The following is a 13671-nucleotide window of genomic DNA, read 5'->3' on the forward strand; positions in this document are numbered from 1 at the left end:
GATTTTTTTTTTTTTTTTTTTTTTTTTGAGACAGAGTCTGGCTCTGTGGCCCAGGCTGGAGTGCAGTGGCCAGATCTCAGCTCACTGCAAGCTCCTCCTCTTGGGTTCACGCCATTCTCCTGCCTCAGCCTCCCGAGTAACTGGGACTACAGGCGCCCGCCACCTCGCCCGGCTAGTTTTTTGTATTTTTTAGTAGAGACGGGGTTTCACCGTGTTAGCCAGGATGGTCTCGATCTCCTGACCTCGTGATCCTCCCATCTCGGCCTCCCAAAGTGCTGGGATTACAGGCTTGAGCCACCGCGCCCTGCCGGAAATGATTTTTTTTTTTTTTTTTTTTTCGAGAGAGTCTCGCTCTGTCACCTAGGCTGGAGTGCAGTGGTACAATCTTGGCTCACTGCAACCTCTGCCTCTTAGGTTCAGGCGATTCTTCTGCCTCAGCCTCCCAAATACCTGGGACTACAGGCATGCGCCACCACTCCTGGCTAATTTTTGTATTTTTAGTTGAGACGGTTTCGCTATGTTGGCCAGGCTGGTCTCGAACTCCTGACCTCCAGTGATCCGTCTGCCTCCCAAACTGCTAGGATTATAGGTGCGAACCGCTGTGCCTGGCCTGGAAATATTTTTGTTTAAATAATACACATGTGGCTGGATGCGGTAGCTCACACCTGTAATCCCAGCACTTTGAGAGGCCAAGGCGGGCAGATCACTTGAGGTCAGGAGTTCAAGACCAGCTGGCCAACATGGTGAAACCCCATCTCAACTAAAAATACAAAAAATTAGCCGGGTGTGGTGGCAGGTGCCTACTATAATCCTAGCTACTCGGAGGCTGAGGCAGGAGGATCACTTGAACCTGGGAGGTGGAGGTTGCAGTGAGCTGAGATCGCACCACTGCACTCCAGCCTGGATGGCAAGAGCAAGACTTCATCTCAAAAAAACGAAAAATGAAAAACACATGTATTATGGAGTACAACATAAAATTGGCATGGATTATTAAAATAAAAGAGGAGCTGTAAACCCAGTGCTTTGGGAGGCTGAAGCAGGAGTATCATTTGAAGCCAGAAGTTCAAGATCAGCCGGGGCAATATGGCAAGACCCCATCTGTAAAAACAAAACACAACAAAACAGAACAAAAAAACCGGCAAGGGAGTGCACGCCTATAGTCCCAGCTACTCAGGAGGTTGAGGTGGGAGGATCCCTCAAGCCCAGGAGTTTGAGGCCTGCAGTGAGCTATGATAGCACCACTGCACTTCAGGCTGGGCAACAGCAGAGCAAGACTCTGCCTCTAAATAAATAAACAAAAAACCAAAGGGAGATTTCCAAGAAATTGTAGATTTACAGCAGTCTTCCACAAACTATGCACCCAAACCCCCATCTACTACATGAGTTCATCTAATATTCTGTCTGGGATACATTTGTGCATAAGTTTTAGAAGCCTGCCACTGTTCCACTGTCTCATATTGAATTCCATTTGCCCTGGATTCTGTCTTGGATTCTCACGTGAGTTGTAAGCCCAAGGCTGTGTGTGACTCCCTTTGTTCCACTCAGTTAAGAGGAAGACATTTGGTTGGAGAACATTGTGGTTGTCCTTATAGACAGCTTGCCCCATGTGGTTGTAGCTTTTTTTGTAAGTGAGAACCCTGAAATCTTATATTGAAATGACACATGCCATGATGTGTCCTCCTGTTTTCCATCCACATGTTTTATTTTATTTTTTTAAGCTGTAACACGTTCCCACTGCTACAGCCACCACATGTGTGATTGTAAACAACCACCAGTAATTGCTTTGGAATGGGAAGAACACACCGCAGAATTGCTTGTAAATTTGCTTGGCGGAGGGCATACAATTTTTAAATCAGCCTTCCTTGTATGACATTTATGCCTTGATATTTGAATGCTCTGGCTGTTAGGAGCTTGGAGCATTTACATAATTGCTCCAAGTCTCGCGAAATCCAGGTCTTTCTTTTGAGACCACCAGTGTTTAATAATTCCCTTTTCCCTGTGCCCTGAGGCTAATGAGGGTTTTTGAATCTAACATCTGCCTATTACAAGCATCCTGTAGTCAGTCTGTGCTGGAAGCAGTTTCCCCATTGTTGACATTCATAGGTCCTGTATTTTACGTTGTTTCTTTTCTTTCTTAATCTTGTCTTGTAGAACATTGAGCTCAAGGTGGAAGTAGAAAGTCTGAAGCGGGAACTCCAGGAGAGAGAGCGGCTGCTCATCAAAGCCTCGTGAGTACCGTCATCTTTCGAAAGCCTGCAAGTCGCCCACACTGGGTTGGTCAGTGAAATAGAGCCATCCACTTTTCTAAGACAATTGATTTCCATCTGGAGTCTGAGGACTCCAAAGAGGTTTTTGTTTTTACTTAATTATTTACTTTTCAGCAAGCTTTTAAGAGATACCATGATTATAGAAAAATGAACAGATCTTAAGTGTACAGCGTGAATGTTCACAAGCAAACACACCCGTGGAACTACCATCCAGATCAGGAAAGAGAACATACCAGCCCCCGCAAAAGCCCTCTTTGTGGTCTCAGAACTCACCTTTCTCCCCTAAAGATAACTACCGTTCTGACCACTGTTAGTTCTGCCTGTTTTTAAACTGTATATACAAGGAATTACATAGTAGGTTTTCTTTTGTGTCTGGCTTGTTTCCTCAACAATGTATTTGTGAGATTGATCTGTGTTGTTAGTTATATCAGTAGTTCATTCTTATTGTTGTAAAAGCCTGGGGTGATTTGAAGGGGTCCTGGTGGGTGAGGCAGGGAGACAGAGGATGGGGCTTCAGCCAGAGTAACTGTCTTTTTCTTTTTTTTCCTTTAATATCTGTTAAATGTACTAGGGACCCTCATAATATTTTGCTTGAAAGAGTTTCTACTCCTTAAAAAACATTTGAAAACTAGTATTTTCATTTATTCAAATATTGAACAACAAGCACAGTTCAGCAAATACAGTCTGTGAATCAGTTGATTATTCACTCATTCATAAACATTTATTACATAATAACTTGTGAAATACACAAGTATTTCGAATCTAACATCTGCCCAAAGATCTGAAAAGAGACAGCCCTCCACCCCTCTACTCGAAGAGCCCATCAGAGACTGGTGAGCTGTTCATCACACCTGTGAAAAATAACATGCCAGGAAGGTACAGTGGTAGAGGGTGTTGTGGGTAAAGTGGCGACACCAAAGTGTGCTAAGTTTTGTTCTGTGACAGTGGAATAAGACTTCCCGGGGCTGCCTCACTGAGGATCCCAGCCAGAAGCTTATGTGGAAATGCTTCATTTGTTCTGACAGTAGAGTTCCTGCTGGGTGTGGTAGGCCAGGACCATGGAGTTCTTGGTTTAGGGCACGGCTGCACTGCTCTGGGCCAGGCCAGTATAATTCCCTTCATTGCCACCGGGTCCAGCAGCTGGAAGCTGGCCTGCTGTTGGCTTTCAGCAGACTACAGGATGCCAGGCGTAGGCTGCTTCTCCGGGTTATGCTGAACTTGCACACTTGGTATTTTCTGAATGAATAAGTGAATGAAGTAATAAATATCACCAGATTAACAAGTTGTTGTTAATGTTGTTGTTGTTTTTTGAAGTACATTATTTCCTGGGCAGGGAGGCAAATCTACTTTATCAAACCTGAAGATCAGTAATGGAATTTGGTCTGTCTCATACTCAGTGCCCTGCCTGCTGCAGGTCTTGGCTTGGACTAGTTTTTAGTTAAGCTCATACACATGGCAACCTCAGCTCACAAAGGCTTGCATATCCTCCTCAATAGCAAAACATGGGATTGAGTATTTTGGAGGCTTGTGCACATCTTTATATGTGTATATTTCCCAAACGGCTCAGGCTTGTGTGGTCTGACTAGCTTTATTCATTTATTCAGAAATATGTATTAAGTGGCTCTTGTGTGCTGCAGTGGACTAGGTTCTTGGGGATGTAGTGGTGATGCAATCAGATGCATGAGGCTCACATTCTAGTGGGAGTGATGGTGATAAAATACTTGGAGTAATAAATATATAAACAAAAGTTGGGGAAAGAGCTATGAAGTAAAATAAAGAGAGCTATGAGAATTTATAGGTAGGGGAGTAAATATATATTATTATTATTTTTTGAGACGGAGTTTCACTCTGCCAGGCTGGAGTGCAGTGGCGTGATCTCAGCTCGCTGCAACCCCCGCCTCCTGGGTCCAGGCGATTCTCCTGCCTCAGCCTCCCGAGTAGCTGGGATTACAGGCATGTGCCGCCATGCTCAGCTAACTTTCGTATTTTTAGTAGAGATGGGGTTTCACCATCTTGGCCAGGCTGGTCTTGAACCCCTGGCCTCACGTGATCCACCCATCTCAGCCTCTCAAAGTACGGGGATTACAGGGGTGAGCCGCTGTGCCCAGCCAGGTAGGGGAGTAAATATATAGATGTGGCTGTATAGCAGGAAAGGTGTCCCTGAGGAGGTGGCATTTGAAATGAGATCTGAAAGACAAGTAGGAATTAACAAGGTGAATGGGTAGAGAAACTGTTCAAAGAGAAGAGAATGTATAGGTCTGAGGGAATATGAGAAGTCTAGAACACTAGAGATTTTGGTCTTTATCCTAAAATCACATGGAAAGCAGTCGTAGGTTTTAAGCGAGTGACACAATCAGAGTTCTGTTTTTGAAAAGGTCATTCTGGATGCTGGGTGGGAAGTGGATTGTGGAGAGAGCACGAGTGGAAGCTGGGAGACCAGTCAGGAAGCTAGTCCAGTGGTTGAGGTGAGAGGCGAGTGACAGAGTAGCTGGGTGAATCAGACATTTGGGAAGCAGAATCAACAGGCCTTGGTGATGGATGGGAAGGGAGATGTCATGGATGATTTCTGTCTGGGGTTAAGGTCATGAGCTCTGTTAAGAATGTTCGCAATGAACATTCTTAAACTGCTCCAGCTTCCTGTCTACCAGCTCTATCCCAGACACAGTTCATGGATGCTAAAATGTTCTTGCTTTTGCTGCTCTAACTCTGCTCCAGCAGACCTCCTCCCCTCTCATTTCCTCCCAGCCCAAATGCCTTCCATTGCTCAGCCCTTTGTAAAGCCTCAGATCTGGAACCATGCATGGCTTCCTCTAGCCTGCGTCCGTCTCTTAACGGACTTCGCTGGTACAGAATGATAATACTCTATGCATAACAGTTGTTAGTTTATAAAACACTTTCCATCTACATTCCATCATTGTTCTGGGAGCTGGGAAAGTCTTGAAGAATACCCTCATTTCATAGAGGAGAGACTATAGGCCAGGAAAAGGGAAGGGCCATGACTCCCAGCCGGGAAGGTCACATCTGCTATTAGAACTCAAGTCCCTGACTTCTAGTTCAGTACTAGGTTCCATGTTCTTTTTAAATTTTTGTATGTAGATAATTGTATATTGGTATATACACAATATCTATGTATCTGTTCAATGACAGTATCTACCATGGAACTGCTAGGTGTGCCTATCTCTAATTTTTTTTTTTGAGATGGAGTCTCGCTCTGTTGCCCAGGCTGGAGTGCAGTGGTACAATCTCGGCTCACTGCAACCCGGGTTCAAGCGATTCTTCTGCCTCAGCTTCCTGAGTATCTGGGACTACAGGCATACGCCACAATGCTTGGCAAATTTTTGTATTTTTAGTAGAGACAGGGTTTCACCATGTTGGCCAGACTGGTCTCAAACTCCTGACCTCAGGTAATCCACCCGCATTGGCCTCCCAAAGTTGCTGGGATTACAGGCGTGAGCCACCATGCCTGGTCGTGCTTTTCTCTTTAACCCTAGCTTTCTAGCATGCAGCAGTATGTCTATGGTGGATACTTGCTGATGGAAAATATCTATGTTAATATAATACCCTTGACTCCCCTTTTCAGTGTTATGATTTTTGGTGGGGCATGGGGACAGGATATGACATCTGCCACAGGAAAAGCCCCTGCTTTTACCTGAAGAACCATAATTAGAATGAAAAGAATCCAGGGGAAATGTGGAGGATTGAAAGGGTAGTGAGGCTGGCATTTATAGAGTCTGACTTTCTTGTATTGGGTGGAAAGCTAGATGAAACCAGTTTCTCTCAGCCCTTCCTCTCCTCAGGTCTTGCTCTCCAGCTTGTGTGTTAGCCCTGATTCTGCAAGGAAAGAAAGGGTCGAGGGAGGGAGCTAACACTTATTGAGACGCAGACATCCTGCGTCTGGCACTTGACAGGCTTTATTGCATTTGATCAATTATGTGGGCAGCCAGTATTCCCATTTGAGTGGAGAGAAAACCGAGGTTCGAGGAGTGGGGAAACGTGTAGCGGCTGCTCTGGCTCCAGAGCGCGCTGTGCCTTGCTGTGAAATAAACATTTGTTGGCTGGTTTTCCACTGTTATATTTATCAGTTACAATAAGGGGACATTAAAAACGAAAGCAGTCATATTGTTGCGAGTAAATTTTATCTCTGTAGCTTTAAAACACAAACAAAAATAATAATTCCATTAGTAGAGGAAAATTGTACCATACTACTGAGTATAAATTTTATTGCCACAGAAACTGTAAAACACAAAGATGATAAATGAAAAGTTGGAACATTTATTATTGGGAATATATTTTACTGGTATAACTCAAACTCAGACAAACTGAGTAATCATAGTACTTGTTAAAAATTATAGTCAGCTTCTTGACAATGTATGTGATTCAGACAGCAAAACACAAAGGTTAGACCTGGGCTGATAGGAGGGAGACAGCGTGGAGGGGTAAGGGAAAGGGGTAGCAGAGGCGATCTGTTTTATAGAGGAGGCTCTGTAAAGCCCAGGCCTCAAACCTTGGTGAGCAGGTAGCAGAAATTCATTGCTGGAGAAATCCTGTATCCAAGGCCTGGGAAGGCAGGGCTTCTCGTCCAGAATTCTTTCGGCCGTGTATAATGCTCCTCAAGGAGTGATAGAAATGATTGTGAATCACTGTGAATTCAAGACAGCGATCCAAAAATGAGCCCCAGGAGTGGGGGGTGATGGCATTCAATGGCATGAATCAGGAAATGGAAATGGGCACCTTGGCTGTGGCCAGCAGAGACCCCAGCAGAGGGTAGAATGAGGCCTCTCACAGCAGCTCAGCAGGAGCCAGCACTGTGTGGGCCTCAGAGGCCAAGGGCTAGCGTGCAGAGCACTCCGATCAGAGAGGAACAGGCCTACATATGTGAGCACATTAATTCTGAGAGGTAATCATCTCATTTTTCACATGAGGAAACTGAGGTGTGAGAGGTAATTTAGTGAGGCTATATAATTCACCCAGAGTCACACTGAGGATATAATAGAGTAAAAATTTAGAAGCAGATCTGTGCAGCTTCAGAGCCCATGTTCTTTCTTTCCAGTTGTTCACATTGAATTCCATTAAAATGATATGACACTGGGGCCTTCTGAAGCTTTATTGGTGAAAAGAAAAAAGATACTAATAAAGTCTTTATTTTCAGGCGACTCATGTTTGAGACTTGGACAACAAGTATGGTCCTCTTGACTTTCCATTGTTCTCAGTAAAAAAATTCACATGGCTTGTACATGTGAGTATCTGATCACATGGCTCTCAGTTGGAAAAATTTTATATATCTTTAAAGTAGGGCACGGGAAGCTGGTGGTGAATAGATTTGTTCTGTTGCAGTTTTTCTGAGAAACCAGCCTTAGGTGGAAGCATTTCCTTTATTATTCTGCCTTCTGGAAACCTGCAATCATTTTAGAAATCTGATGAGGACTGCTCATACAGTCATGTCCGACACTGTTTATCTTCTGGCATCGGTGGTTGTAGTCCTGCGTCTGATTTGGGCGTGCCATTCCCACCACTGCCCGTCATGTGGAGAGAATATTCCATGGTGCTCTAGCAGTGCTTACTCTGTGTTTTATGTTAGAGTAACACAGAGTACAGGTTGCTTGTGTAACCTCCCCTCTTCATACCCTAAGTGGTAGCTAGTGTGTGAACAGATTGATCCTGATGCATTTAAAATGCTTTTCCCTTCAGTTGGCAGAAGATGAAGTATGCAGACCCTTACTCCCGCAGATTTATTTTCGTTGCATACTGCTCCTTTGCACGTTGGTTTGTCAGACCAGCTCTCTGCCCTCCTTGCACCACTGGTGGAAGTATACTTTGTTGGAAGCCCCCTGGTGGGAAATTTGGCAGTAGCTATCCAGAATCTTAGCAGTGGGCTTACCCTGTGACCCAGCTATTCCCTTTCTAGAAGTCACTGGATAGCTGGATAGTAGACATACAAGGATTCTTTTATCATAACATTGCTTATTACAGTAAACAATTTCACCAACATTTATTGAATACTTACTTTGTACCAGGCACTGTTCTCAGAACTTTGTGAGTATCGTTGGATACAATGTGTTAAATGAGAAACAATTTAAATGTTTTAAAAATAGAGAATTGATTTAGTAAACTATAGTACATTTCATACATTGAGTTAATATACAGCCTTTAAAAATGATGATATAGACTTTATTGACACAAAAGGATGTTTATGGTATATTAAGTAACAAAATCAATTCACTGATGTGTACCAAATGGTTCTTTTTTGTAGAAAACGTCTGAAAGGCTATATGCTAAAATGTTGACTTAGTTATCCTGAGTGACAAGATTATGGATGATTCTTACTTTTTTCTTATTTGCGTTTTTGAATGATAAATATTAAGCTAAAGAAAAAGAAGCTCAGCACAGGTCTGTGGGAGAAATGACTAACAGATATTCCTTGTCTCTCTGGGGCTGTGAAATGACCATCAGACTATCACCCTTGCATGTTTTACCCCGTGCCTCTTTTTGCAGCAAAGCAGTTGAGAGCTTAGCTGAAGCTGGTGGCTCTGAAATCCAGCGGGTAAAAGAAGATGCTCGAAAGAAGGTGCAGCAGGTGGAAGATCTCCTAACCAAAAGAATACTCCTTTTAGAAAAGGCAAGTCTGGAAATCCTGAGGGCAGTGTATTTCTTACAGTGGGTTAATAACAGGTGGGCACAGTTTCGTTTCCTTTTTCGTAAACCGTCAGTTTCAGGAGAAACAACAGCCACCCTTATTGAGCATCTCCTGGATTGTAGCCCCATTTCAGGCATTTTACATGTATAGTTTATAACACCTTTACCCTGCAAACTGGCCATTGTGGTCTTCATTTCTGTGTAAGGTCACTGAAATACAGAGAGAAGTACTAACTCATTTAATAGGCCTAACCTAATACTAATAGGTTTAATCCTGGGTTTAACTATGCTGATTTTAAAGCCCATGCTCTTTCTACAGCAGCACTCTGCTTATTGTCTAGTTTAGCTCCATTATTTTAAAGATGTGGAAGCTGAAGGCCAGAGAAGGGAAATGACTTACCTCACATTAGTTAAGCCTGGAACCAGACTCTGACCTTTAGGCTACCACGTGTCCATCCAGCTCTGGTACCTGGTATCCGGCTTCCCTCCAACCATCCTGCCAGTGCTCATAGAATGTCTTTTCTCTATTAGGCACTGCATGTCACTTCTCCTTCTATTTATTCTCAGTTAGGTATTTCCTATCACTGTGATGGGAGTCAGGATGTTTCCTGGCTAAAAAATCCTGTCTCCTTATCTATTTTAAGCTAGTATTAAGTAACACTATTTAATTCTTGGTCTTTGATATCTGTTGTTTTATCACAGTTTCTCTACCCGAAACTGGTTCTTTTTAGATATAGAGAGAAATGGCACCAGAAGCACTTCTGGATACAAAGAGCAGGCACTGTTTTTGCAGTTTACAATTTTCCATTTATGATGTTCACATCAGCCCTTAAATTGTCCTTTTGGGGAAATGTAGCTATTAGGCCCACAATACCTGTGTTTTAAACAGGCTTGGAGAGGGTTAGAAACTTAGTATAGGTCAGAAGTGGTAGAACTAGAACCACAAGAAGGTTCTCCTGATCACAAATTCTGAATTTTAGCTAAAGTGTAATTATGAGATCTAACTTACTGGGTCATTTTTTTTTTCCCTGTAAGTGCTTTCCCGTGTGTTGGGGTGACAAATCTCTCCTCTGTCACTTACTAGCCTTGTCACCCAGGATAAGGTATTTGCTTACTCTGAGCCTCTGCTTCATCATCTGTAAAATAAGGACAGTGATACCTGGTTTGCAGCGGTAATTGTAATAATAACTGTAGTATTAACAATTTATTTTGGGCTTACCATTTCATTGTGTGAGACATCCTCCTAAGCTCTTTATAGACATGAAGGTAATCTTTTCAATAAACCTCTGTGAGGTGAATACTTCTGTCATCCTTTTTCTTTCTTTCTTTCTTTTTTTTAAACAGATGATGAAACAGGCACAGAGTGGCTAAGTCACTTGCTTAGGGGCACACAGGCAGTAAATATCAGGTAGTCTGGCTTCAGATCTGCATTCTAAACTGCTATACTCTACTGTGTTGGGATATAACTTTTTAGGGTTGGATGCAGATGGGAGATAATACGAATGAAGCTCCTTGCTCAGAGCCTGGCATTTAGTAAATAACAGGCTTTGTTGTTGTCTAAGAATATGATACATGATTTTTTTCAGCTTTCATTGAGAGTGACAGGAAGCCCCGTGAGGAGATAGTGGTGGGGGCGGCACTGTGGAGGGCAAGGGCAGGGAGGAGGGAGCCAACATTTTTTTCTGAGCTTCCTGTGATGGAACAAGCGTTTGACAGTGACTCACGACAGCTCTTTGATGGGACGGTGGTTATCCCTATTTTATCGATTGGGAAGCTCAGGCTCGGAGAGGTTTAACAACTACCTGAGATCACACAGCAAGTATGTGGGAGAGCTGGTTTTTGAACCCAATTCTCTTTGGTGTTTATCTTTGTGATGTAATTGGAGGCAGTTGGTGTGAGTAGTTGGAGATTCATATCCACTCCCAGGTCACTTTCATGAACACCAGGGCCTTTTTCCCTAACACAGACACTGCCTGCATGATTTACATAATTTCCTCATTGGCTTCTCTGACCTCTTGGGAAGAACATACAGTTGTTTTTTTTTTTTGTACCACCTAAATCACCTTGGAGATATAGAAAATGTACTTTAGAATTGTTCAGTCATTATCTTAAAAAAATAGGGCGGTGGGGGTGTGTGGGATGAATTTGTATGGAAATTATGGTGACTCTTTGGAATTTATGTATGTTTAGTATTGAGAGGAGCATTTCTCCTTGTTCTTCTTGAAGCTGTAAATATTGATCTGATTTTTCAAAACCAAAAATACAGTTCTTACAGAGTTGAGTCTTTTCCGTTGGAAATGCCTATTGCGCTTCAGGATACAAGAGGGAAAAATGGCTGGCAAGTGTATTTATTACCGATTCTCTCCATGTATAGTACAATTCAGGGAGGGGAAATGTGCTGGAGAAAAAGTCATAAATATTTATATTTTAATCCAATTTCCTTTCAAAATGTTCCCAATTGTATTGAAAAATTGCATCAAATGCATTTAATTTAACTCTAGGATGTGAAAGCCGCCCAAGCAGAACTGGAAAAGGCCTTTGCAGGGACAGAAACGGAGAAGGCTCTTCGGTTGAGTTTGGAAAGCAAACTTTCAGAGATGAAGAAGATGCACAAGGGGGACTTGGCAATGGCTCTGGTCCTGGATGAGAAAGACAGGTCTGGCTCTTGTCCCTGTCATACCCTGACATCACATTATCTGGCAGCGTGTTCCCTTTTCTTCCCTTTTATCCCTCCCTTCTCCCCGTGTTTCCCACAGGACTTGAGTGACTAACGGGAACAAGTCCAACACAGTTAGATAGAAAGAAAACTACGGAGAAAATCAGGAGGAAGAGAAAAGGAATAGCATAGTCATATGAGGTCAGAGATAGTCTACTGATAGACATTCATGCTGAAAAGTTCTACTCAGATACTAAAGTTAGCATTTGATTTTGCCCGTAAGCTTCCTGGAAGTCAAAGGAAAAAGGGTAGAGACAAGATTCACATTGCAAATGAGGTAAAACAAGATAGTAACTCAGGAGAAGTCCGGTTTTACTTGGCACAATCAGAGGAAATTTCTCTTGTGGTTCTTCCGAAAGTGAACAGTGAGTGACTGCCCCCACAAGAAATACCAGTGAATTCCATGTGACTTATTTTCCATCATATCTTTTAATGCAGCCCATGGCACAAATTAGTACAGGGCAAGGTGTCAAAAATAAAACCGTGTTGACCAAATACAGAGCTCTTTGATGATCCATGATAAAATGGATGCCTTCTAGTCTATTGGATAGTTGATATGGCCTTTAGGCAATCCTTTGTGCCCATCGTATTTTGCAACCAAACTTTTGGTAAAAACTTGTCAGGAGAAAGCTGATTTTATTGCTTACCATAAACCTTACATTTTGATACTCTTGCCTTATTTTGGCAGTCACTAAGTGGAAGGTTAACTAAATCTAAGTCCAACTGCTGGCTAACCTGTGACCTATCTGTTGAAGAGCTGAGCTTGGAATTTGATAGAAATTGTTCTAAAGCAAATGATCTGTTTCAGAGGATACTGACTGGCTCTGTTTTCTTGGTCATTTGGTGCCTTCCCCCTGCATTGACGAACACTACTGTGTTGTTTAGGTGCTTGGCCTAACTGCCTGGTTTCTCAACTGTTGTCTGCTTTTACTTCTGCCTTGGTACTACCTGTGGAGATTGGAGTCTGCTGCTTGGAAAATCAGATGAGCAAATCCTAATCCTTGGGATGGGATTATCTGTAAAAGAGAAGTAAATAGACCCAGAGGGAGAGCCCATGCCTCCATGTAAGTGCCCTAGCTTCAGCATTTGGAGGTGCGAGCATTTATTTGGTGCTCTGCGATCTTTTCTTAGCTTTGATCTGGAAAATGAAAGTTTTATGATTAATAATTTCAGGGTGAGTGAGGAAACTGGGTTCCCCATGGACCTCAGTGGAGTGAATATGTATCATCTCAGTTTACCCATTTGAGACCTTGTGTTTTTCTTGACTTCATGGCTAGGAAGAGAAACTTCCCTGGGATGTGCCCTCCTACTGAGCCTCCCCCCAGAATACTGCCCTTTCCAGGCACCACCCATGGAGCCACTAGACTAAGAATTCCACAGAACCATTTCTGTGTTCCCTTGTATCTCTGCCAACCCATCAGCAGTGAAGCCCTTAGAAGGCTTATGGGTTTGTCTTCCTTGGGAGCTACAGGTCTGGAGCAGTTAAACTGGGAGTAGGGGACCCAGGGAATAGAATTTGTGAGCAGCCACCAAAGAAGAAACGACTGGCAGAATTCCTGGCGCCTGTGAAGGGGAAGGAGAGGGTTTGGGATAGGTTTGAAAAGAGGTCCTGGGACAGAGTGAATAGAAAAGGCCCTCTGAGGGGCCTGACAGATGCTGAGCAGTCAGTTCATTGGTTCTATTGGATCTTTATGCCTTTTGTTCAACAAATATTTCCTGAGCATCTTCCACTCAGCACAGTGGTGATGAGAATGTAAGAGGGAGTAATACAGCCTGGGTTCCTCTCCCCAGGAATCTCATTGTTTGAGTTGAAGCTTATCATCCAGCAGGGTGGGAGGGGTAGAGGGAGGAGCAAGATGATAAGGGCTAAGTAGGATCAATGCTGGGTTAACAAATTTTATCGAATTCAGTTTAGAGGGATTAGGAAAAGTTTCCTGGGAGAAGTACTGGGATGAGGAAGAACTACTTGGACAAAGAAAGGGAAGTAAAGGAACAGTGCGACTGAAAGTCCTGAGGCAAGAAGGAACACGGCAGGATCCAGGCACAGGAGGGTGC

General features: G+C 43.2%; 1 protein-coding gene across 4 annotated transcripts in view; it reads left to right on the top strand.

Moving 5' to 3' along the window:
- The window catches only part of CDK5RAP2 (CDK5 regulatory subunit associated protein 2), a 185775-nt gene that overhangs the window by 32457 nt on the left and 139647 nt on the right, over nucleotides 1-13671 (top strand). For all 4 annotated transcript variants that reach the window (XM_025359182.1, XM_025359184.1, XM_025359185.1 and 1 more), the window contains exons 5-7: nucleotides 2152-2228; nucleotides 8760-8883; nucleotides 11402-11556. In XM_025359182.1, coding sequence (XP_025214967.1) covers nucleotides 2152-2228; nucleotides 8760-8883; nucleotides 11402-11556 — 356 coding nt within the window. The remainder of the gene's footprint in view (nucleotides 1-2151; nucleotides 2229-8759; nucleotides 8884-11401; nucleotides 11557-13671) is intronic.

Source organism: Theropithecus gelada, chromosome 15 (genome assembly GCF_003255815.1).
Source record: "Theropithecus gelada isolate Dixy chromosome 15, Tgel_1.0, whole genome shotgun sequence".
Lineage (NCBI taxonomy): Eukaryota > Metazoa > Chordata > Mammalia > Primates > Cercopithecidae > Theropithecus > Theropithecus gelada.